The 25,867-nt window shown below is 40.5% G+C and overlaps 1 protein-coding gene across 1 annotated transcript in view; it reads right to left on the reverse strand.

Annotated features, from left to right (window-relative positions):
* Positions 1-24,942, reverse strand: part of fam149a.L (family with sequence similarity 149 member A L homeolog) — a 65,106-nt gene extending 40,164 nt beyond the window's left edge. Inside the window, exon 1 of the mRNA XM_018230289.2 lies at positions 23,862-24,942. Coding sequence (XP_018085778.1) covers positions 23,862-24,457 — 596 coding nt within the window. The 5' untranslated portion in view covers positions 24,458-24,942. The remainder of the gene's footprint in view (positions 1-23,861) is intronic.
* Between the last annotated feature and the right edge of the window lie 925 nt (positions 24,943-25,867).

A 25,867-nucleotide genomic window follows, 5' to 3' on the forward strand; every position in this document is an offset into this window, starting at 1 on the left:
GGTCCACTGCACTGCACCCTGAGGACATGTTCTACCAAAAACCTCAAAAGAGGCATAAATAGCGAATTCTACTTATGCATGGGCATACATTTCCATTTATTTTCCATTATTATCCAAATGATAGATGCAAAGTGACAGAGCACTGTTTGTTCTATTGTGTGCTCCTTCTCTTTTTTGCATATTCATATGGCAAGCAGCTGTGGTATTTACCTGGGGTGGAGGTAGTGTGCAAGACGTCTGAATGTAACCCATGCTTTACCAGTAAGGGTTAGTTCACACGAGGAGATTAAGGCGACTTCGGAAAATGAAGCAACACGTGTGCTTTAGCGCAGGCAACTTTTCATTATAGCATATGGGAAGACACGCTGAGGCACTTCAGGGAGATTGTCACTCAGAAGAAGAGGCGATTAGTCGACAGGCGACAAAATCTCCCCAAATCTCCTCGTGTGAACTAACCCTAACTGGCCAGAGGAGATTTTGACAGCCCTCAGTAAGCTAAATAGTTAGTGATTGAGTCCTGTTGCTTTTGGCTCCGTGGAGATGCCAAATAAGGGCTGTGATTTGCTATTTGGTAGCCCTTATGTGGACTGGCAGCCTACAGGCAACTCTGTTTGGCAGTAAACGTGGTTTTTATACAACCAAAACTTGCCTCCAAGCCTGAAATTCAAAAATAATCACCTGCTTTGAGGCCACTGGGAGCAACATTCAAGGGGTTGGAGAGCAACATATTGTTCACGAGCCACTGGTTGGGGGATCTTTGCTTTAGACTTATCACTACAGGTTGAGGATCTATTATCTGGAATACTTGGGACCAGGCATTTTCTTGGTAATGTATCTTTTTGTTATTTGGATCACTTAAATCTAATAAAAATTATTTAAACATTAAATAAAACCAATGGGATTGTTTATTTTAAAAAATAAGATAAGAATAAGATAAAAAATAAAAATGAGCATTATTTTTTTAAAATGAACTTTGTGGGAGACGACCTTCCTGTAATTCGGAACTTTCTGTATAATGGGTTTCTAGAGAAGGGATACCCTACTATTGCTAGATACTGTATATAATCACCTGGAAGAATGATCAGATCAGGGGGTGCATTTAGTGTTACAAATGTATAGAAATTTGGGACTGTGCCATAAAGACCGAAGTGCTCGAACTCCTTATGTTTGAAAATGTAACTACAAATTCAGGGTCTTCTGTTTATGTTCAACATATCTTGTTGTTTAACCACAACTTTCAGAATCCCTTGAAGTCTTGAATACCAGGGGTTAGACAGATAATGTAGATTTTCATAATTTCTGGCTTCAAGCTAAATTTTACCAGCCAGGCCGGTAAAATACTATTGAGATGGGACCCCTGTAATTTTGGGTAAAGTAGAGTATTTATTATTCACACATATCTACTAAGCAAGTAACACATATGTAATGTGATTATCTGGTCTATGTGAAAATGTGGCTATGTCTAGTAACCCATAGCAACGAATCAGCTGTATGCTTTCAAACAGATATCCAGTGAATGCTACCTGCTGATTGGTTGCTATAGGTGACTAGACCTATAGCATATTTTGCTTTTTATTACATTGCCCTGTCTACCTCCTGTTGTCTACCAGGGACCACCAACATGTGCTGTGTTGGATACTTGGCCCAAAGGCACTCATGTGAGCAACTGTTTAGATTTTAATAATATATAAAAATCTATACCCTTATCTACGTGTGTGAGGCTTGTTAACAGTGAAACTTCAATTTTATATATACCCTAATTTTAAGTTTTCCCTTATTTTACACCATTTTTTGTTGTCCCACCGATATATAATCCATAAAACATTTCACTGATTTTACATTTTCCCATATTTTACAGTATTTTTTCTTGTCTCCTGAAAAACATATATTGGGGGTTCTACTGTATTTACAGGGTTCGTTGATATAAAAGTTATAATACAGTAATACCATTACTGTTGTTTGCAGTGTAAAGTAAGTTCACTGATTAGGACAGTAGGTGTCACTGCTTAAGCATGAAAAATCCTCACAATGCATGAACATTTCAACCCGTTGCTTGCTTCAGATGCAGCTCATTCAGTTTCTGGGGACTTGGAGTGGCCGATGACAATTTCAATGTATAAGTGTGCAAAAATGGTCCTCCTTCCCAGTTTTTAGGGGTTGAGTCCCTAAAAATAATTTTGCAGGAAGGTTCAGTAAAATCAGTAATACAGGGACCAATTTCCTACTTGCTCTGGGTGATAAGCCCACAGGCCAAACAGATGGAGAGCATACGAGGGGCCACACATGGTATAGCTACCATTAATTGTTCCAGTCATGGTCTTATTTACCATATAGGCATCCAAGGGCTTGTGCTTAGGGTGGTAGTTTTAGGGGTGCAACCCTCAGATACCTTTATCACAAATAAAATAAGCGTTCAAAATAGGGATGCACCGAATCCAGGATTCGGTTCGGGATTTGTCCAGGATTCAGCCTTTTTTAGCAGGACTCTGATTCGGCTGAATCCTTCTGCCCGGCCGAATCCGAATCCTAATTTGCATATGCAAATTAGAAGCAAGAAGGGAACTCTCGTGACTTTTTGTCACAAAACATGGAAAACAAGTAAAAAAAATTTCCACTTCCCACCCCTAATTTGCATATGCAGGATTCAGTTGGTATTCGGCGGAATCTATCGCGAAGGATTCGGGGGTTTGGCCAAATCCAAAATAGTGGATTCAGTACATCCCTAGTTAAAAAAATATATTCCCCATCAGGGCGAAGCCAGCCAGGCACCCCAGGCAACCTGGCCATCTGTGTTGCCCCCTCCTCTACGCACGCTGACCGGCTGCTTCACCCCCCTCACGTATGCACGCAAGCAAGCGCACTGCAAGAAAGGTGCGGTGCCTAGGGCAGTTCAGTATATAGGTGGCCATATGACATTCGGCCAGATATCGATCTGGAAGCCCATCGGAGGGCCCCACACACGGGCCAATAAGCTGCCGATTCAGTCTGTCTGCAGCTTTTATTGGCCCGTGTGTGACCAGTTTAAGGATATCCGAAGTCATAGAGATCAAATGGATATCCATGACCTTTGGTCTTGTGCTTTTATTTGGTCATGGAACTCCTTGATGACTGTTTATATCTTTATATTATACATTATTCAATATATAAATTGTGGTTAGTTATTATTCTTAAGGTATATAAGGTAAATGAGGTGCGGAGGATAGCGGATTGGTTTTTCTCATCTGGCGCATATCAGACATTGAGCATGCCTCTCTTTCATAAGAGCTGAGTAAATGCACAAAAATGTACATCCTGATTTAATACAAGGGAATGAGATTCCTGATTGGAATCCCCTGATGATGGCCCTCAAGGATATGAGAATTCAGCAAGGGGTTCCATGTCCAGGCTCTTATGTACAGAACTCCCAACCCAGTGTTAGCATTAAAAAGGTGGAATAAGGTTAACATAGAATTATATTTTTGATTGCACTTTTATAAAAGGCGAGCACTGTCTTTTTTAAATTTATTTTTCCCTACTGATGACACTTTTATGAGACTAACAACGAAATATGTATAGGCCACAATTGTTATGGGATATATGCTTTATCTAAGGTGCCCATAAAAACACCCAACTCATACGGTATCTAACTGAGCAGCCTATGGGCAACATGAATGGATACCCTAAGAGGGGCCTGACACTTGTTGGCCACCCTTGTTTTTCTCTGTTTGTTCAGGATAATTGTAACAGTAGGAAATGCTAATGCTAATGTATCTCTTGTGATCTGCTGCCTTATTAATAGGTTTCCGCTGTGCAAGTTTCAGTGTCTATCGCTGCAGCTTCCCCTTTCTTGTTAATTCCTCATTCCCTCGCACACCTGCAAAGAGTTATTCTGTTTTTATTAGGGGTGTACCGAATCCACTATTTTAGATTCGGCTGAACCCCGAATCCTTCGCAAAAGAATACCGAACCAAATCCTAATTTGCATATGCAAATTAGGGGTGGGAAGGGGAAAACATTTTTTAATTCCTTGTTTTGCGTCACGTGTGTTCCCTCCCTGCCCCTAATTTGCATATGCAAATTAGGATTCAGATTCAGTTCGGCCATGCAGAAGGATTTGGCCGAATCCAAATCCTGCTGAAAAAGTCAGAATACCGAACCAAATCCTGGATTCGGTGCATTCCTACTTTTTATTATTATTACAGGAGAACTATCCTGAAAATGAAAATTTAATATTAGCTTCACCATACTGAAATAAGAAACTTTCTAAATACAATACATTAGCAATTCTGTACCATTTCTGAAATAATTAAGTTTATCTTCACTATTCCTCTCTCAGCATTTGCTTCTCCTCATTCTGTCTTCATTCAGGAGTTGGGAGTCAGATGAATGATCCAATATATCTTATAGGGGGGACTCCTTTTGCCTAGAAGATGTATTAGAGCTGACTCTATTAAATCACCAGACATCATGTCTCTCTACATGCAGAATTTGTGCAAAAGGCAGTTATTTTGTTAGATTTTGTTTGTACTGGAATCAGTTATTTGAGTTAGCTCTAATACAGGAAATGGAGCAGATGTTATTAGAAAGTTTCTTATTTCAGTATGAGGAAGCTTATATTAAATTTTCATTTACGCGATAGTTCCCCTTTAATAATAACATGTATTTTTAGTAGGGATGCACTGAAGGATTCGGGCGAATGCTGAAACGAATCCTAATTTGCATATGCAAATTAGGGGTGGGAAGGGAAAACATTTTTTACTTCCTTGTTTTGTGACAAAAAGTCACGCGATTTCCCTCTCCACCCCTAATTTGCATATGCAAATTAGGATTCGGATTCCGTTTCAGCCGGACAGAAGGATTCGGCCGAATCCTGCTGAAAAAGGCCGAATCCCGAACCGAACCCTGGATTCGGTGCATCCCTAATGTTTAGAGCACCAACATGTTCCTCAGCATTGTAGAATACATGGGTTTATACAAAGAACATACAGAATTGCTTACATATCGACCAGTAACCAGTTCAAAAGATGAAGAGGGCCCTGCCAAAAAGAAGCTTACAATCTAAAATAAACTGTTACTGTTTGTATGTGTGTTAAGGGTATGAAAACATGTGCTGCTAGGTGTGTCCTTGTATGGGATTTCTTATGGCACTTTTGTTACTCAAGTGTTACAAATCTGCAGAAAACACTAGGACATATCTTGAATAAAAATAAACAAAGCTGGCAGTATTCTGCTTGTGCAGATGTCTCTGTGTAGCTTCTCTCCAAGGGAACACGATAATAATGTTTGTTAAAGCTTTAAACGACAACATTCTTAGCTTCTTCCTACAGGATTGCATAAAGCCACTTAATAAACATGATGACCTATTGGTACAAGAGAGGTGCTGCACAATGGAAGGAAAACAAAAGAATGCATGCTTGTGTAGCACTTGCCAACCGCAAAGCAGAACAAATCTTCATTCTTCACATTCAGTTGTTATTCATATATAGTTGTCAGCCAAAAGGTAATCATAACTGTTTCCCCATTTAATTCTCTTGCAAACATGGTATGAAATGTGAATGAGAGTTCTCTTTCATTTGTGACTGAAATGGCAACTATATACAATTCAGAATTGTGCTTGTTACAAGGGAATACCAATGCTGTTATGGTTTTATGGTATCTCACCATACAGTCTTCAATTGGCCCTGCTCCCCACCTGTCTTCTTGTTTTTCCCATAACTTGGTTGATCCAATTCCAGAGATCCAGGTCAGGTTGCGGGTCTCGCATGGATCTACCTGTATGGACCCACACTGGACTCTAATCTTTACAAATCAATTCCAGTTGTTGTTAGGGGAGTTGTGGTGTATTTTCATTATTATATTTTGTACACAGCAGTTTGCCAGCAAGGGTGAAGCAAGGGATTCCCCATAGCACAAGGATGGAGGGGGGCACGTTATAATGTGCTTTGTAAATGTAAATAAAATTGCCTCATTTCCAGACATTTAATCTTTTCTGGTTGAGGAAGTTGTTGAGCTGATGCAGACAGAGGAAAACATTTTGCAACACATTCTATCCTTGATTAATATGAAAAGCTGACAGCATGTGAGTACTTAAGAGGAAGAGCTATTTATGTAGTGGTTACAAAGATGCCCCTTTTCTATTGCAAAATCACTTCACTTTTTTAGACATACCTATGTCTAAAATACACTACGAGCACTTTGTGCTTTGATGTTACAGGACAAATGTAATTGGTTGAATGGATTAACACTAGGAGCACAATAGTCTAAAGTTTGAACAGTTTTCTCAGGTAGTTCTGTTGATAATAACTTTACTATCCATCCATCAATGTATGTAAGGGTATCATATGTGGCATTTGATCCTCCATATTCCAAACTGGGCTCTGGCAGATGTGACTGTAAGGAGTGGCAGCCAAATGGACGGCCATAGCAGAAATCCAGCAATTAAGTCTACAAGTGGCTGGTTGGATAACATCAAACATGCCACCTTTTGGAAAAAACAGTGGGACACTGCAAAGCAATTTAGCCAGTACAATGGCTGGAACCATAACACCAGGTCTAGAGTGTTGTAAAATAATGGTGACATTTTAGGCTTTGATCTCGCATGAAAAAATATACACCTTATATCTACTCTGATTAGCTTTTTTGTAATTATTATGCTAATCATAATCATGTAATCATGAAAAACAGATGCACAATACATACTCATAAGGGCTCCATACCAGTAAGTTAGCCAGCTAACCCCAACTATGAGCACACTAGTCACTGTTGCTAATAAGTAGAATGAAGCCCCAATGAAAAAAAATGGTCATGAAACAGTGTGCCCCTGACACACCCCAGTCAGGCCTCATAATGTAAAAACTATGACCACAATCAGCAAAAACCTCTCCACAAACCCAGTTTGCAACAGGAGAGTAGCACCTTTGCATCTCTTAGGCCCCCCTCTAGCACAGGGCTCCGGACTGGAATCCCCTGATGATGGCCCTCGGATAGTACAGGGAGTATACTTGTAGTAACACAGCTCATACAATCAAAATTACTTGGGGCTCATTGGGCTGAGATAGTCATTCTCATATATCCAGTCTTGGAGATTTCCAGGGCATGTGATTTTACATGTAAAAATTAAAAAACAATTGTTAAATAACTGGTGACCTTTCAAAGCAATTCTGTGCAAACAATCCTAATCTGCAATGATGCAGTAACATATCCGGTTCCACACCCTACCACCTGTCCAATTAATTTAACCCCTCTGTTACTGCACACATTTTACCGATTGGCAAAAAAGTAGGACAGATGAAAAAAATATATAATTCATTTGGCTTTAAAAATATGGCTTCAAATATTTTACACACTTTTACAAATATGACTCCCTTTGTTAGAGCTTTTATGGCATTGTTCTTTGCTAGTGTCACTGGTCATTTAAAAGAGAAAAATAACTATGAAATCTAGAGATCAGAAATGGAATGTGTACACAGCCACATGTACTGCACTTAGGTAAAAGAGGCTTAGAAATGGAATGCACTCAGTCTATGTATGGTTTATCCCTAGGTACTTTTTCTTATTGTTATGCTAGAAGTTGAAAGGAGTTGCTAAGACTGAGAAAGCTAAACCAGGGCCGGAACTAGGGGTAGGCAGAGTAGGCACGTGCTGAGGGGGCGCCAGGCACGTACCTGCTCTGTCGCCTACCCCGTGTCTGGCCCTGTCTCTCCCCGACTGCCACTGGTGGCTTGCGCATAAATGTTCTTCTGCGCACACATTTTGCGCATGCGCGCTGGAGCGAAATCTCGCTCATGCGCGCTGGAGCGAAAATTCGCGCATGCGCGATGGTGCAAAATTTTGCGCATTCGCAGTCAATCACGCACAGAGCCGGCGCCGTGGCCCGCCAGGTTGCCTAGGGCGCCTGGCCGGGTTGGCCCGGCTCTGAGCTAAACTACCCAAATATTTGTAGGGGGATCAGACAAGTCCTTCCCCTGTTTTTCTATCTGTGACATCATCCAGCCCGGTTACATGCTGAAAAGCCATTCGATTGGCTGGGCACCCTAGTGCATCCCTAGGAGAGGGGGAGTGCCTGACTTTGCAGCCAAATGAGAGATCCAGATCTGTGGAGCGTGACAGTGCTGCTTGAAAGTATATTCCAGGGAGAAGGATAAGTAAAGGGCTGCATTTTGCTCTGCTTTAAGAAAAAATTTGAGCATCAGGGAGAGCCAGTTTCTATCTCCTGCCTGTGGATACTTTGGCCACTGTGTGATTCCCCTGGGTGAGGACAGGTCTTGTGCATTCACCTGCTACGTTAGAGCATCTGCTAAGTTTCAAAGGGAGAGGTACTTTTGGGAAAGGTAGCGCTACCTGGGGTATAAGAGCTCTGGGGAAGGGACATTCTATTTGAACTGAACTGTGTCCCAGAGGATTGGGACTTTGATAATAAAAAGGACTGTGTTGGAGAAACAGTCAGAGTGATACCTAATAGTTAGTTATGTAGGTCCCATGTTTCCCCGGTGCAGGAGTGTACTGTGTATTAGATTGGCCAAGTTCTTTCACTACTGTTTATATAAAGTTCATATCTGTTTTATTTGCAAACTGTGTGTTTTATTTGTCCTAGTGGAAATTCCATGAGGTGTGATGCTCAGTGTTCCCTAGGTGGAAGCACTGCGCTGTAAATACCAGTTCCAGGGACTCAGAGCCCTGGATTGCAACGGGTAATTGCTATTTAAAGAGATTGAAACCAAATTAGGGTTATATATTCTAGGGCCTATATATTTTTGTTAACCTTTAGAGTAATCATACTCATCAGTATTGTACAATGCAGTGCTCAGCAGTTCTTTTAGGAGGGTGGGAACGAGATGTAGAACAGGGTTACCAGCCCCAGCTATAAAACATAAGTCAGTGTTATCAACAGAAAAAAATAACTGACATAGGAAGGTCCATTTTTTTTCAGAAAAGGTGGACATTTTAAATAAGTGAAAATGTAAAATATTTGCTTCTGCTTTGCATAATGAAATGATCCAGGGACTCAGGACAGGGCCAAAGGAAAGTTAATTTGTCTTGCATGGTCCTCTCTAAAGGAACTCTCAAATGAAGAGTATATGCTAGGGAGATTTAGCAAGTGGTTTCATTGATATTCTCAAGCAACAGTTTAAAGTCCATGGCAGCAAATCAGAGACCATAGAGACCACAGAGCACCAACCTCATAGACAGTACAGGTATGTTACCCAGAATACTTGGGACCTGGGGTTTTCCACATAATTTGGATCCTCATACCTTATTTCCACTGGAAAAACTTTTAAACCTTAAATATACCCAATAGGCTGCGTTTGTTTTCAACGAGGATTAATTATATCATAGCTGAGAACAAGTACAATGAACTATTTTATTATTACAGAGAAAAAGGAAATAATTTTAAAAAATTTGGATTATTTGGATGAAATGGATATTATGGGAGATGGTCATCCAGTAATTCGGAACATTCTGGATAACAGGTTTCCAGGTAATCAGTCCCATACTTTTATATCCTAGTGGGCCCTGTACAAACTGCCCATTTTCCTGTAAGACATGGGTCACACTCCTCTAACTGTTCTGTTAACTCAAGTGCCTATTTATGTCTTCTTTCCACATAGTAGCAGTATTCCCATCTAATAAAATCATGTGCTGTGACTGGGCAATATGACAGCAAAAGGGGTCATAAGGAAAGTGACACCAGACTTGCAATTATTCTTTTATATACATAAAGCACACAAATTAGAATTACAGGAATAGAATTACTGGTGTAAAATACTGTGGATATTAATGGAGCACTTTGGCGTGTTAACACTGAAAGTAAACGCTATTCCGAGTAACATTGGGCCCTGGGAATGCCAATCAACATGTTATCTATCAAGCAACAGTTTCTTTTATAGTACTTTGTTGCGTGTTGGCTGTGTCTCCAAATTAGCTGGCTATAGAAGGACGATAAACTTACATATATTGCCATATGCTGCTACATTTGTTTCAAATTGGTTTCCAGCTGAAAGGATGAATACTTAAAAGTAGCAGCATAAACAAATTGGCAATTTGATAATTCAAAATGAGCAAGAAGAAGGAGTGAATGGAACTAGCGTACTTCCAGTGAAATTTCTTAAACTTTCTTAACTGATCACTTTGAAAATGTATGAAATTTTTCTGGGACACTAACAAACTAACCATAATTAAGGAATCAAAACGTTGCTATTAACTGGTTCATAACAGATGAATTTATTATCTAGCAATCATGAACTTTCATATTAATTGACCACCAACTAATCATGAATTTTTACATTAATTGATTAACAGTTCCAGTTTTCTAACCCATTATCAATTTACGCACTTTATTAATAATGTTTAATCGTGTTATTAATTTAAATGTGATTTTATGTATTAAAGATAATTAATTTGCATATATTTATGGAGTTCTAACTTATTGAATCAGGTGGCTGCGAGGATAATTAAAATAAATTAATATTTAATGATAGACTAAATACCGAGTGCAAATTTGGAGATACTTTTTCGCATTTTAGTTATTTAAATCAATTGTTTATCTCCTGCACCACTCAATTAATTGAGTAGAGTAAGTCTGTATAAAACATATTGGAGAGTGCTGTACCAACCATTATAGTTCTTAATGGAGCACTTGAGCCTGTACCACTGATGGGTGCAAGCTGCTGCTTGTGCAGAATACAGTGCCCTGATCCCCCAGCATTTTGCAGTTTGTGCATTCTGAAATGTGTCACCCATCTCCCGACTCTTCTGTGCGCAGCTTTAAATACAGTGTGAGGTGCAACTCTGTTCTCGAATCTGATTAGGGCAAGGGAAAGTGTATAAACATGGTGCTTTGTAGGGCTTATTTACTAACATGTGCTAATTGCAAAAACAAAAATAAACTACTACTAAAAGTAAAGCTGGTCAGACATGGGCAGATTTCAGCTGCTGATTTGGCCCCTTAAATTGGCATCTTATCTGTTCATGTAGGCTCTCAACGACTGCCAACCTGAAAATCATCCAGATATCTATTGGGCAGGTTTGAAAATTCTAGCAGGTGTGGACCACATAGGCATGTATTATGCTGCTCTCCTGATTGGCACCTAATATGATCCAATCACTAGCCCGATTTGTCCTAAAATGTAGGTGGACAAACCTCTTCTCTTCAAACTATGTAAAAATGATAATGAATTGTAAGAACAAACAATATAAGCAAATCAATCATTTTTATAGGTGTTTTATTGAAGCTAAAACTCCACCAAACAATCAAGCACTTCAAAACAGAGTTTAGACACACCTTCTCTCAGGAGCAGTATTTGTTCGATCAAACAGACTTATTAGACAATCTTTACTCAGCACAGAATGTGGAAATACACCCTCCCTAAGTCAAGAGTGGATCTAAAACAGATCTAGGCAACAGTTATGCCATACATACACGCAAAGTGGGACACTAGACACCTTCACACAGGAATGATATCTGTACTGAGCCGATATTCTATATTCTCAATTTCTTCTATAGAACCATTTTTTTTTAACACCAAACAAGGTTAAACAGGCTAGGGACAGAAGGCAATCACAAGATACAAAATTTTAACAGCTTTCCATTTTAGCTTTTACTTTACGCTACTTTTTTTTATTGTACAGTGATGCATAATATGTTGGCGCTTTATAAATACGTGTTAATAATAATCATAATAATAATAATAACCATTTCTACAAATGTTAGGGATTTTTATATGAATTAATTATATGATAAGAGATACTTCATCCCTTATTGTAAGATATACAGCTGTTAAAGGAGATACCCTAAAAATGAAAGTGGCTAAAAATGCCATATTTTACAGTATATACTGCACCAGCCAAACGTTTCAGCTTCTCAATAGCAGCAATTAACCAGGGTTTCAAACTTGTCACAGGGGGTCACTATCTTCGAAGGTGTCTGCGACACATGATCAGTGGGCTCTGAGCAGCTGCTAAGAAGCTGAGATTAGGGGTTGTCGTGAATTATCAAACAGAAAAGAAGGTTTGCCTGTAATATAAGATGATTCTACAGGGCTGATTATTAATTGTAATGCTAGTTGCACTGGTTTCTGTGCTGCCATGTAGTAATTATCTGTATTAATTACTAATGAGCCTTATATTGTGACATTTCTATTCTATATGTAAAGTATATGTTGAGTCACCTCAATAACTGACAGCAGCCCAGAGCATGTGCAGTGAATCAGCAGAAAATAAATTGGGTAGCTACTGGGGCATCTTCAGAGACACAGATTATCAATGCTAAGAGGCTGGTTGGGCTGGTCCAAAACATAATGGACAATATTTCTAGCCTACTTCTTTAGTTAAGCTTTAGTTCTCCTTTAAGAGCTGCAAGACCTAAATAAAATGTCCTTGTGAGTGATCTGGATAGAGCACCCGGAAGAATCACCTAGGAGCAGGGAGCAATGTTGGAATACAGGCATGTATATTCAAGTCATTACGTGCATGCATCTCATGTAGGATTGTTTGACACTTCCTCTGATACCTCCAGGGGGGCACTTGGGCAATAGGTGTTCTTTAAGATGAAAATCTTGTTTGAATTTTTTGGTACGAGAATAATCATTACAAATTACATTATACAATATCATGCCTACCTTTTGACCTAGAGCATTGTACATTGACAGAACTGCATTTATTGCAAACATGGTGTAATTAGAATCTGAGGTTTACTCTTCCACTACTGTGCATGTTAGTGCAAGTATTATATCAGTGCTGTGTCTCCAGGCGTTAAGGGCATAAACAGGTGAGGAACTGTCATTTAGTCAAACTGACTCAGTTGCTAATGACCTTGCCTGTCCTATAAAAGGTGTAGGGCAAGTCAATCCCAAAATAAAAATTTGCCTAATAAAAGAATGTAAAAATGTAATGCTAAGCAATTTTTCTAATATACATTCATTACAAAATGTCAGTTCTTTTAAAGTTATTTGTAAAAACAATTGCTATTGAAAGCAGCATTTGCTTAAAGGAAAACTAAAGCTTAACTAAAGAAGTAGCTATAAATGTTGTACATTATGTTTTGTGCTTCTGTACCAGCCCAAGGCAACCACAGCCCTTTAGCAGTAAAGATCTGTGTCTCCAAAGATAATTTCCACAAGAGATTGCTGTATTCCTCAAAATCCACAAGGTTTTGAGGGGGAATAAAACAGTAAAAAAATATATAGTGCAGTATTTCAAAATAAATTATGATATTTTTAGTGAATTTGCTATGTTCGAATATAACCGCATGTGAATAAAAAATCATGCACCACCATCAGGAGTTAATATTTAACCAGTGTAAATGTTCGTAACTTAAGTGGTGCTAGAGGTATTTCAGCTATAGTCCTTATTTATATATCCAAGTTTTGACACCCGTGATGTTTAGAGATATAGGGGCAAATTCTTCGCCGCACTTCGCCAGGCGTAGTTTCGCCAGCGCTCCGCAAATTCACTAAAATCCGAAGTTGCGCACAGGGGTAGCGTAAGATTGTGAAGTTGCGCTAGCGTTGATTCGCTAAGTGAAGCGAAGTTACGCTAGCGAAGGCTAATTTGCATACGGCGCCAAATTCAAATTTCAATGGAGGAATACGTATCAGCACTACAAATGGCTAGAAAACCTTCAAAACATCAAATAAAATTTTTATTTTGCCCTACACATGTGCCCACTGTCTAGGTAAGTTGCCATGAGTCAGGAAATGTAGGGGGGAAGGAGGGGAGCCCCAAAAACATTTTCGATCTTTTTCAGCCTATCACCCATAATGTAGAAAACACGCCAGCGTTTTTTGGACTTTTTTTGAAGCAATCCCTATCTACTCTATTGCGCTTCGCCTGGTCTGAGGTGGCGAAGGAAGTCTAGCGTAAAAGGTAGCGTTCAGTACACTGCGCGCGTTAGTGAATTTGCGTAGTTACGTCGCTAGCGAAACTTCGCCAGGCGTAAGGGTGCGAAGTAACACTAGTGAAACTACGCCAGCGTTCGTTAGTGAATTTGCGCAGTAACGAAAATGCCAAACGCTAGCGAATTAACGCTAGCGTTCGGCGCTTCGGCGCTTAGTGAATTTGCCCCATAGTTTCACAGAAGCCCACACTCTGATCCTAGTGTGTCTCCAAAGATGTCCCAGTAGCTCCCCATCTTCTTTCCTGCTGATTCACTGCACATACTCTGTGCTGCTGTCACTTACTGAGCTTAGGGATCCACTCACAATATACAGTACACATAGAATAGAAATGTCACAATATAAGGCTGATTAGTAATTAATACAGATATGAATATGTACAAAAAAGGGACCTTTTTGTACATATTCATAACTTACTTTGGTTGTGGACACTCGAATCTACATAGGCCACCGATTCAATAATTTTGCCTACACCCCACTTGAATCAAATTAGTACATTAAATGAATACAGATAATTACTACATGGCAGCACAACAACCAGTGAAATAGCATTTGTGTTCTAGGTTGAGAATTCATTTATGCATTGCAAGTTAGTTAAAGTAAGCAGGTTTTCACAATCAATCACCAGCATCACTGCCACCTTTTTTGAAACCACCTAGAAAACTTCAAAAGTATTGTTCAAATGAAAAAATAAAAGAATAATGAAATGCAGTCAGAGTTAAAATGATCATCTATTTCACAGAGATCATATACAGGTATGAGATCTGTAATATTTGTGGCCTCTGGTTTTCCAGATAAGGATTATTTTCATAGACATCATTTAAAACTTAAATAAACCCAACAGGATTTTTTACCACCAATATGGATTCATTCAAATTAATTACATTACATTAAGCAGAAGGTACTGTTCTATTACAGATAAAAAGGAAATAAAAATTTGCATTATCTGCTAAAAAAAGACTGTATGTGAGATGGGCCTCCTGTAATTCAGATCTGTCTGGAAGCTGGGATTCTTGATCCCATAGCTGTACCAAGAAGAGCAAGAAGTTTCTACCTTCAACAGAATGTTGAAGGACTATGCGACAAAAGGTGGCCATACACGGGCCGATAAAAGCTGCCGACAGACCGAGTCGGCAGCTTATTGGCCCGTGTATGGGGGCCCCCGACGGGCTTCCCCGATCGAGATCTGTCCGAAAGTCGGCCAGATCTCGATCGGATGGGATTAAAAATCCCGTCGGATCGCGGCCGCATCTGTTCGTTGATGCGGTCCCGCGATCCGACCGCCCGTTTGGCGAACGCTAGGATCCGATCGTTGGGCCCTAGGGCCCACGATCGGATCAGCCCGATATTGCCCACCTCAAGGTGGGCATATCGGAGGGAGATCCGCTTGTTTGGCGACATCGCCAAACGAGCGGATCTATCCGTGTATGGCCACCTTTACTCTGTTTTTAATTTAAATTCTTATTCTACTTACATCGCCTTCTGTACTTAACTTCCTATCATAAAGCCCAAATAAAGTAATCGATACAAGCTACAACCTCATCATCATAAATGTTTATTTAAAAATGCAGGCCCTTATTAAAGTGACAACTTTTAGGTTCGGTGCTATTTTTGGCAGGTCATTAGCCTGTGCTAATTTTCTCTTTGTATGCTGTCCGCCATGTGAATATTTTATTTATACTGTAAATACCTGTATTGTTATTCCAGAAAAGCCAAAGACATTGAAGAAGCAATAAGATACTGTTCTGGACGAAGAAAGCCTACACCGATCCGCTAACATTTTTTTAATTAGCTCTTCCATAAGAAGCAAAATTAAATATTAAACACTACAGACCTGACATTCGCCAAGACTTAAGTATATTCCTAGATCATATCTCTTTCACTCTCAGATTCTCGTTAGGGGATCGACAGGTCACCTGTTTAGATCTCACAGAAACACTTTACTGTGAAAGTACCTACAGTATTCTTTCCAGCTACAAGCTATGTAGACCTTTTTCCAGGGAATGAAAGGGGATCTGCCTTCATTATACAAAGCTCTTCTCTTGAAGTAATTCGTTTTCCCAAAAAGGTGTAGCTATCTCCCCTAGATTGTAAGCTTAAGTGAGAAAAGGGCCATTACTATGTGCCAACAACTTACAGGTATGGAATGCATTATGCGGAGACATGTTATCTAGAAAACTCTGAAGGCCATCTCCTAATGACTCCATTTTTAGCAAATAATTAAAAATTTTAAAAATTATATCCTTTTTTCTATAATATTAAAACTTTGTACGTGATCCCAATTAAGATATAATGAATCCTGATTGGAGGCAAAACAATCCTATTGGGTAAATTTTTAGTAGGCAAACTCCTTATCTAGGAAAACACCGGTCCTGAGCATTTTGGATAACAGATCCCATACCTGAAATATCTAGCGCGGGGGTGCACAAACTTTTTCAGATGTAAAGAGTTTGGGAGCAACACAAGCATGAAAAGTGTTCCTGGGTGATACAAAATAAGGGCTATATGTGGCCATTTGTTAGCCCCTATGTGGATTGGCAGCATACAGAAGGCTGGTTGGTTTTGTATGCAGCCAAAAAACTCAAATATAAGAACCTGCTTTGAGGCCACATCCAAGGAGTTAGCAAGCAACATCTTGCTCACGAGCCACTGGTTGGGGATCACTGATCTAGTGTAATATATAAACGTTCTCATGCTCATTTAGGACATCAAACTCATTAAATCCTCTTTTAATTGTTTATGATATGTGTTGTAAACCATTTTTTTTTAAAAAAATCACTCAATTTCTGATTTATCTGGGATCCCCCAAGAAAAATCACTTAGCATGAAGTACAAAGAGAAAAAAAAATCCAAAAATGTGAGATATAAAGCCCTTGCAATTATTATACATGCCAGTGATCTTTATGAAGGCTAAGAGGTGAATTTTTCAACAGCCCAGGTTACTGTGGGCAGACTGCTGAAGCTACTAAAGTCTAATAAAAAACAACAAAGATGTTGCAGGCTACACACTATATATCTCCCTAGTAGAATGAAAAAAAAACGGATCTGACAGTCTCTGGCAGTAGGACAAAAGAACTGCATATCTTTACCTTGGTTACTTGTTTTCATTCAGGCTACAAGAAAAAGCAGAGTAGTAAAAACAAAGCTAAAACAATGCTAAATCCTAAAAAGTCAAGGTAACCTGTTTCTAATAAGGATTACTTAGCACTAACAACACATTTCTACAAGAATGTAAACTACAGGAGCAGAAAAATGTCCCCAGTATAGTAGTGATGTTTACCACCCATTGATTTGCCCTTAATTAGATATCCTGTGTATGCAGAAATAATTTCAGAATTTTCATTCCATCATTGGGTTACAGGTTAATTGGAACTGACATATTCCTTGAGTATATTCTTCAAGATGCACGTTAGCATCATTTTGGAGGTAAACCTGCCAACCTTATAGGCTGTTTAGTTTTTCCAGCACTTATGCATTAGAGAAGATAACCTACTTTCAAAAGAAACGGCAACCGCTTAAAGTATATTTGGCAGTGCTCATTTGCTAAAAGTGAAATAAGTTATCCTCTGGTATTGTCCGCAGGCTTCCTCAGTTGCCAAAGGCCCTGATTCTCTAACTCTGACCCCTGCATACAGATTTGTAAGTGTTGAATTACCCCTTTGTTTGTTGTGAATGATGTACAGTATAGGAGAAAAGCACCTGGTCTTTTGTGTGCAAGACAATAATACATATTTTACATGGAAGCTCTAGGAGAGCTCTGCAGTACAGGGTGCAATATAAGAAGGGTCAGGTTGCGGTATTGATAAATGTGTATGGTAGATGCCTATACCCTATTATTTAGACCAGTGATCCCCAACCAGTGGCTCATAAGCAACATGTTGCTCACAAACCCCTTGGATGTTGCTCCCAGTGGCCTCAAAGCAGGTGCTTATTTTTGAATTCCAAGCTTTGGTTTCACAAAAACCAGGTGTACTGCCAGTGCCTAGCGAGGGGAGAATTTGTCCCGTTTCATCACGAATTCTGCAATTTTCCTGCAAAATTGGCAAAACTGGCAAAAATTTTGTGAAACTCCGATTTTGACACCAGCGACAATTCGCTGGCGTAAAAATGTGAGCCGGCATCAAAGTTGATGCCGGCGCCCATTAAAGTCAATGGGCGTCCGTTAATCGTCACCAACAGCAAAAACCAATGCTGGCCTAGATTCCGTTGCCGGCAAAAAAAAAACAAAACGTTGACATCAACGAAAATGCCGCAAATTTGCGGCTGGCAATTAAATTCGCCCATCACTACCAGTGCCTCCTGTAGTCTGCCAATCCACTTATGGGGCTACCAAAAAACCAATTACAGAGCTTATCTAGCACCCTCATGGACATTTTTCATATTTGTGTTGTGCCCCAACTCTTTGTACAAGTGAATGTGGCTCAGGTAAAAAAAGATTTAGACTATGTATACAAGAAGCAGTTTTCCTTTGTAGCAATTAAGTACAAAAGAAAATAATCTCCATGATGTGTTGAATTGAATGCTACAAAACCTACTGTACATATTTGTTCAGTCAGGTCAATGACAACACTATCTTTGTGAACCCAGTCTCTTTTTGTTTCTTTTTTAAACTCTTGTGGCACAGGCTGATAAAAGCTGCCAACTTTGCCCTTCCAGACCAAGTTTGGCCCATGTATGAGGCCTTTCCAATAGCCTGACAGACAAGGCCGGAAGTAGGAGTAGGCAGAAGAGGCACGTGTTTAGAGCACAATGGTGGGAGGGCTCGGCATTTACCTCTTCCTTCACCTGCCCCTGGTCCAGGCCCTTGTTCCCCCAATGCTGCTTATCACAGCAGGCATACACACTTCATTACACATGCGCATGGGAGGTGAGGTGGCTGGTTTTCTCGGGTGACTGGCCAGCTTGGCCCGGCTCTGCTGACAGATAACTGACAGAAAACCATACAATACCTATTTCACCAGTTAGAGGAGCACATCAGTGTGTTGATGAAGTCCTCTCCCAGTGGGCCTCTATGGGCCTACAGTATCATCCTTTTGTTGGAGACAAATAATGGAATCAGCCTAATTTGACCCAGCTCATGGGTGGCCAAATCAGGAAATCCACTTATTTAGCAACCTCCCAGATCTTTTGTATATACCCATATTATATTGAACGTTCTTGCAGAATTGTGGTTGCTACAGAAGAATATTTTTGGTGTCATAGTTTTTTTTTTTTATATATTCTTTATTTTTCGTTTTTAAAAGACAAAATACACATAATAAACAACAGGACTGATATAAAAGAGTTACATGCATACATATCCTGAAAGTAGCATTCATGGACTATTGCACGTTGCAAGGTAGTAATCGAATTGCAGACTTAGTCACAAATACAGTGTCCATAGCAATGAGTACAGAGAGTTTTAACCATATACCTCAAGGTAGCGTCATGTATGCACGGTATACATCAATAACAAGGGGAGGGGGGGGGACACAGTTCCCATGTTAAACCTTTAATTCCCCTCTCAGCAAACAAGGGGGAATACTAAACCCGAGTATGTAACATCCAATGAGTTGTCTCAAGGTCACCCTGAGCTGTCTTGGACATATATGTAGAGGGACATAGAAACAGAGTATGCAATTAACTGACCAGCATATTAGTATAATCAGGTGATTCCCTAAAGACTACCCACGTCGACCATGTGCGGACAAAATTGTCCTGTGTTTTGTTGGAATAGGAGAGCAATTCTTCATTGCGCATGATAGAATTCAGTTCCTTTATCCAGTCCCCTACGGGCGGGGTAACACTTTGTTTCCAATATCTGGGGATAACTGATCTTGCCGCCGTTAGGGCGAAGGCAACCAATGCCTTCCGCACAATAATAGTTTGTGGAGGAGGTATTGATAAAAGTGCCATCCCAGGGTCAATGGGGAGGTCCATAGCCGTCACTTTAGATATACATTTTATAATAGCGACCCAATAGGCTCGAATCATAGGACACTCCCACCACATATGCAGCATATCCCCCACGTGTAAATTACACCTCCAGCATTCGTTAGAGGAGTTTGGGAACATCTTATGAAGGACCACCGGGCACCGATACCATCGGGACAAAATTTTGTAATTCGTCTCTTGCGCTTTACAGGCTGTTGCCATCGTATGTGTTAGCTTAAAGCTTACGTCCCACTCTTTCTCGGTAATGTTGCGTTTGATATCAGCTGCCCATTTCGTAGTGTAACCAGGTAACTGTAACTGTTTCAGATTGCGAATGATATTGTAAATCTGCGAGATGGTATGTTGTGGTGGGGCCTTAGCTAGACATAGCTCATCAAATGGCGTTGTATCCGTTAATAACTTAACCTTGTCAGAGTGTGTTTGGAACCAATGTACTAACTGGTGATGCATAAATTGAAAGGAGAAAGAGTTCCCTGGCTCAGCAACAATAGCGTGAAGGGGGGCTATGCCATTGGAACTTCTGACCGAGGTAAATGTCAAAGTGTCACGCCCATGTTTATGTAAAAACCCCTTACTCAAAGTACCTGGAGGGAAACTAGGATTACCAATCAGCGGGGTCATAGGTCCCGGGTTACTGGAGATGGCGATCGATCTGGATAATTTATCCCACATAGAGAGTGTAAGTTGCGTAACTAGGGGGAGAAGTTGTCTATTAAGTCTGTCAGATACTTTCAGCCAAGGGAGCGCTGTTATGGGCTGCTTCATCTGGATTTGCTCAAGCTTTACCCATAGTTTACAAGTGGTGTGATGGAAGCAGTCCACTATACGCTGGCAATTGGCCGCCTGGCAATAAGAATGCAAATCTGGGAGCCCCAAGCCTCCCTTCCGTTTGTGGGTAAATAGAATAGACCTTTTTGATCTCGGCGATTTGTTGTCCCAAACAAATCGTATCAGAATAGTATTAACCTTCTGGATCATCCCTGGGGGCGGTGGATGAGGTATGGTCTGGAAGTAATATAAGTATTTTGGCAAAATAACCATTTTTATTGCGTTGATCCTTCCAAACCATGACAGATGCAACAACCCCCAAGAACTGATATCTTGTTTCAATTGGGCTAACAATGTAGTGTAATTCAATGTTGCCGTCTGGCTCAGATCTCTGGGGATTTGAATGCCTAGGTATTTAAGCGAATGAGACTGCCAGGAAAACGGAAAGTTCTCCTGTATTCGCCTGGCTTCTCCCGGGGTCAACGAAATATCTAAAGCTTCAGATTTTGTGACATTTACTTTAAAGTTACTAAACTTCCCAAAATTAACCAATTCCGCAAGTAAGGGCGGAGTAGATAGGAATGGAGATTTAAGAAATATTAAGAGGTCATCTGCGAATGCGGCAGTCTTGACCTCCTGGCCCGCAATCGTGGGCCCCAATATCAGCTGATTCGATCTAATCGCTTGCAAAAGGTGTTCCATCGCCAAAATGTATAACAATGGAGATAAGGGACACCCCTGACGCGTCCCATTCGCCAAACTAAACGGTTCAGACAGGATCCCGTTAATTCTAATCCTAGCAGTGGGAACAGTATAAAGGGCCATTACCTTAGAGATAAACCGCTCACCCCATCCCACCTGCAGCATTGCCGCTTTAAGGAAGGCCCAACTCACCCTATCGAAGGCCTTCTCCGCATCTAGTGACAATAAGAGCACCGGGGTTTTCCCCGTTTGAACAGTCTGTATAAGAGAGAAGACCTTCAAGGTATTATCTCTCGCCTCCCTCCCGGGCACAAAACCCACCTGATCTGGGTGTATCAAATCATTTAACAACGGCTTAATTCTGTTACCCAGCAATTTTGCGTACAATTTGGTATCTACGTTCAACAACGAAATGGGTCTATAGCTGGTACAATTCTTCGGGTCTTTGCCCGGTTTTAAAATCAAGGTGATGGTAGCCTCCAAGAATGCCGGGGAGGGAGGCGAGAGATCTGAGATAGAATTATAAGCTGCTAGCATTGCCGGAGCCAAAGTCCCTCCCAGGGATTTGTATATTCCCACTGAGAAACCATCAGGACCCGGGCTCTTACCGCTCGGAGTTGTGGTAATGGCTGCCTTAAGTTCCTCTGCCGTAAAAGGCTGAGCTAATGCTTCCGGCAGGGACGGGTCGTGATTCGTTATGCGAGATGACTGTTTGATATAATCCAACATTTGTGGGGAAATGTTGGATGCGGCGGGGTTATTGATATTGTATAGTGCCTGATAGTACTGCTTAAAGGTCTCAGCCACCTCCGAGGAGAGGTGAGTGGTCGAGCCATCTGGAGTGTTAATATGGGGAATGTAGGTGGCCAAATGTTTCCTCTTTAACTGTCTAGCTAGTAAACTCCCACATTTACTGCCAATCTCATAGAACCGACCCTTACACCGTTGGTGTCATAGTTTTATGACAAATTCTGTACATGATATGAGAATATTAAGGGATTGGCCCCTATAACAAGTTCTGCTGACAGCTCTGCCTGACCAGCCGCACCACTTAGGATTCCAGACCACTCCCTATGGTTTGCAAGGCAATATTCTTTTACAGCTTCTTGTTAGGAGTGTCCATTTTATGACACATAAGGAGAGCTGTGGGATGTATCTGTTGCTAGCTGGCATGGGACACGATATCTAATGCAGGACAAAAAATGCAAGCTGAGACAGTAACACAGTCATAGTAGCTGTGTGTGGGGGAGCAAAGTAAAATACTGTAAATATACATTCAGTTCATATTATTTCTTTTAGATTAGCGTATGTAATTTATGTCTCACGACCCAAAAAAACAGGTTGAAATACTCCTGGAAAATAAATTAAATAATTTCCTTCATTTAAGCTAGGGCAAATAAATCACATAGTGGCCTTTAAGTGCAGAGACACGCTGCTATTTTGGGAGATTAGTCGCCCAGCGACAAATCTTTTCTTCTTCAACCGCTAATCTCCCCAAACTGCCTTCCCGTCGGCTAGAATGTAAATCGCTGGCAGGGTGGCACTCGGATCGCTTTGGCTTTCCAAAGTCACCCGAAGTTTCCTTGTGAGGCGATTCCGGGGCAACTTCGGAAATCGAAGCGTTCAAGTGCCGTGCTGCCAGCGATTTACATTCTAGCCGACGGGAAGGCAGTTCGGGGAGATTAGTTGCCTGAAGAAGGAGCGATTTGTTGCTGGGTGACTAATCTCCCATTATAGCAGCGTGTCTCTGCCCTAAAAGCAAAGTCACAAATTAAACAGTGTTAGCCTTCTAACACTGCTGCTATTAATATAAATGGGATTAATCACTGAACCATACATCCAATCACTTGCATTCCACTGATAATTTGTGAATTAAAAGGCACACAGGATTTAATTAACAGAAGTAGAACAGTTTATATCCCCTGAACTTCTAACAGTAAAGTCATGCATCAGATTCACTTCCCATCGTGCATCATACTGTACAACTGATGATCCTTGCAGGGAGAGCAGCTAAGGACACAGACTTCATGTGACAGTTAATTTATGACTGCCATGGTTTTACTTGTAACAGAATATTTTACAAAAAGAGGGTAGTAGTTAAATTATTTGTACTACAGAACTGCCTCAGTTCATATGCAAATTCGGATTCGGTTCGGCCGGGCAGAAATTTAAAACAATATTTGATTAATATGGAGTCTAAGGGAGATGACACTCCAGTATTTCGGAGATTTCTGAAAAACGGGTTTCCAGATAACAGATCCCATACCTGTATCCTCACACTTCTGCATTAATTACATGTACAATACAGCAAACTGATCTGTTTTTAACTAACTCAGCAGTATTTAAATAGAGAAGGGAGGTTATTAAGGACAGTTAACTTTATACATTTATGGGATTGTCTATCTGGAATACTTCAGACTTTCCGTAATGTAGAGCAACATACCTCAGGGCTACTAAAAGTAATCAAACATTAAAAAAAATTCATACTAGCTTAGTTATCATAACCTGCAAGGTTCTATCTTATTATTACAGATACTTGATATTGCTGTACTTACAAAGAAATGCATCCTGACACTATTCACTTACCCCTGGCTATGGTGACTTTCTTCATAATCTGTGCTTTCCTCCCCGATATCTGGCAAAGTGAAGAGCATGGACTTGGTGTTCCATCCAGTAGCAGAGATATCCTGATGAAGTCGTGGAGAACGACTGGGGTGGTTGAGCTGCATTGCAGGTATAGCTACATTTGAGGGAGCTGGACGTACTAGAATAGTATGTGGTGGTGTTGGAGAAGTAACTGTAGTTTGTGACCCTAACCCAGATTCTTCATTTAACTGCTGAGCGGGTGCCCCAAAGGAACTGACCCCTAAGTTGGCAGCATGAGGTTTCGATGAATGGGATGGACTGCTGGGTGTAGGATATCCTGTCAGGTGAGTAGTCAGCGCCTTTCCAGATGGAATGCGAGGCAAAGACGAAGAAGAAGATGTTAATGAGCTCAGAATGTTTGTTGGTGATGGTGGTGCCGGTAGTAAAAGAAAAGATGCTTTTTGGGCCAAAGAACCATTTGTGTTCCCTGAAGCAGAACCCTGAGGAAAAGGACTACTAGAAGGTCCAGGATTAACTGGGGAAGATTTAAAAATCTTTGCAAAAATAGTACCCAGGTCCAATACAGCCACCTTCATTTCTTTGTTTTGCAACAATTAACATACCAATTTGTGCCAAACTGTGTAATTAAAATGTAGCTGCACACAACAAGGGAAGGATAAGGTCACTGAGGGCGGTACATCCATAGGCTGAATTAGTCCACACAGGAAAGGGCAACTTAAATCCACAGAGCCAAAATCTTATACAATACTGAATATCAAAGTGTGTGCGGCTGGGAAATCTAAGCCACCATTACAAGGATCTTCCTATATGGAAATCAGACCATAAAATGCCTCTGTTTCCTGCGCAAAAGAGAGAAAAGTGCATTATCGGTGCTCCTGGGTGAAGCAGAAAGCGGTGTGTTTATGTCTTGATTCAGTGGCTTGGAGCAGCTGACACAGGAGTAGAGGGGCGGGTGGTTGCTAGGATAAACAAAAAAGGGAGAGACTTGCAATTGGGCCTTTCAAGCTCTGGAGCCTGAAAGGCAAAGCTTTCACCCTGAGAGACGGAGAAAGAAAACAGATTAAGTCACTGTATTGTACTCGGGACTAAAGAAAGCCAAGCAGAGCCTGAGCAGAGGGAGGGGCCCTTGTTTGTAGCCTGCTGCTGACTGACATGTCTTCTTGGGCTATGTGATTTGCTAATGGCAGCGTGCTGTAAGGTGATATTGTCCCTTTACCTTTGCGCTATGGCCTTTCTTTGTAAGACAATTGTATTACCTTCTTATCATTCCAAACTACACTTTTACCTTCACAAGGAAGTAACCTCTGAGCATTTAAATAGGTAAGTAGTTGCCAGCATGAAAGGCCATTGTACTAATCAACTTTCAATTTTAAAACAATAAAATATATATTTAGATTTGTAGTTACCCTGTGCCTGAGAGCTGTAATCCCTGATATGTCTACGCACCTATTGCCCTTTATAAGGTGGGACCCCTACCAGCCCTTACCCCTGACCCAACTATAAAACATGCAAAAAAAAAACCCCATATTTTTACTAAACATTAAAAACAAACACAGAAGTACAGCATTCTAAAATAATACAATGTTAATGATATGTGGTGCAGTCTGATAGAGTGCTTAATATGGTGGCACATGGGTTTAATGATGAACTAAACTCCAATGGGTGAAAAAAATTGTTGCATGTCAAAGACTTCAATGCAATTTGGCAAATTTTCGTTCTTACGCAAATTTTCGGTGAAGCAAAACGGGTCAGATTTGCCCTTCCTTTGTCCTTTGGTGTATTTCAACCCATAAGAAGTAATGTAAACTGCCCCAGCAGTGGTGTCAGGTGATGCACATTAGAGAACTGCTGGTACTAACAGTGCTTTTTTCAACTAAAGTCAGTTGGTGGCAGACGGTCAGGTTTCATGTGCTTCTCTCCCCACTGATATATAAGAAAACGTCCTGTGATCTCCTTCTTGGACACTGGTAGAACTATTGACACAT

This window comes from Xenopus laevis, chromosome 1L (genome assembly GCF_017654675.1).
Source record: "Xenopus laevis strain J_2021 chromosome 1L, Xenopus_laevis_v10.1, whole genome shotgun sequence".
In the NCBI taxonomy this organism is placed as follows: Eukaryota; Metazoa; Chordata; class Amphibia; order Anura; family Pipidae; genus Xenopus; species Xenopus laevis.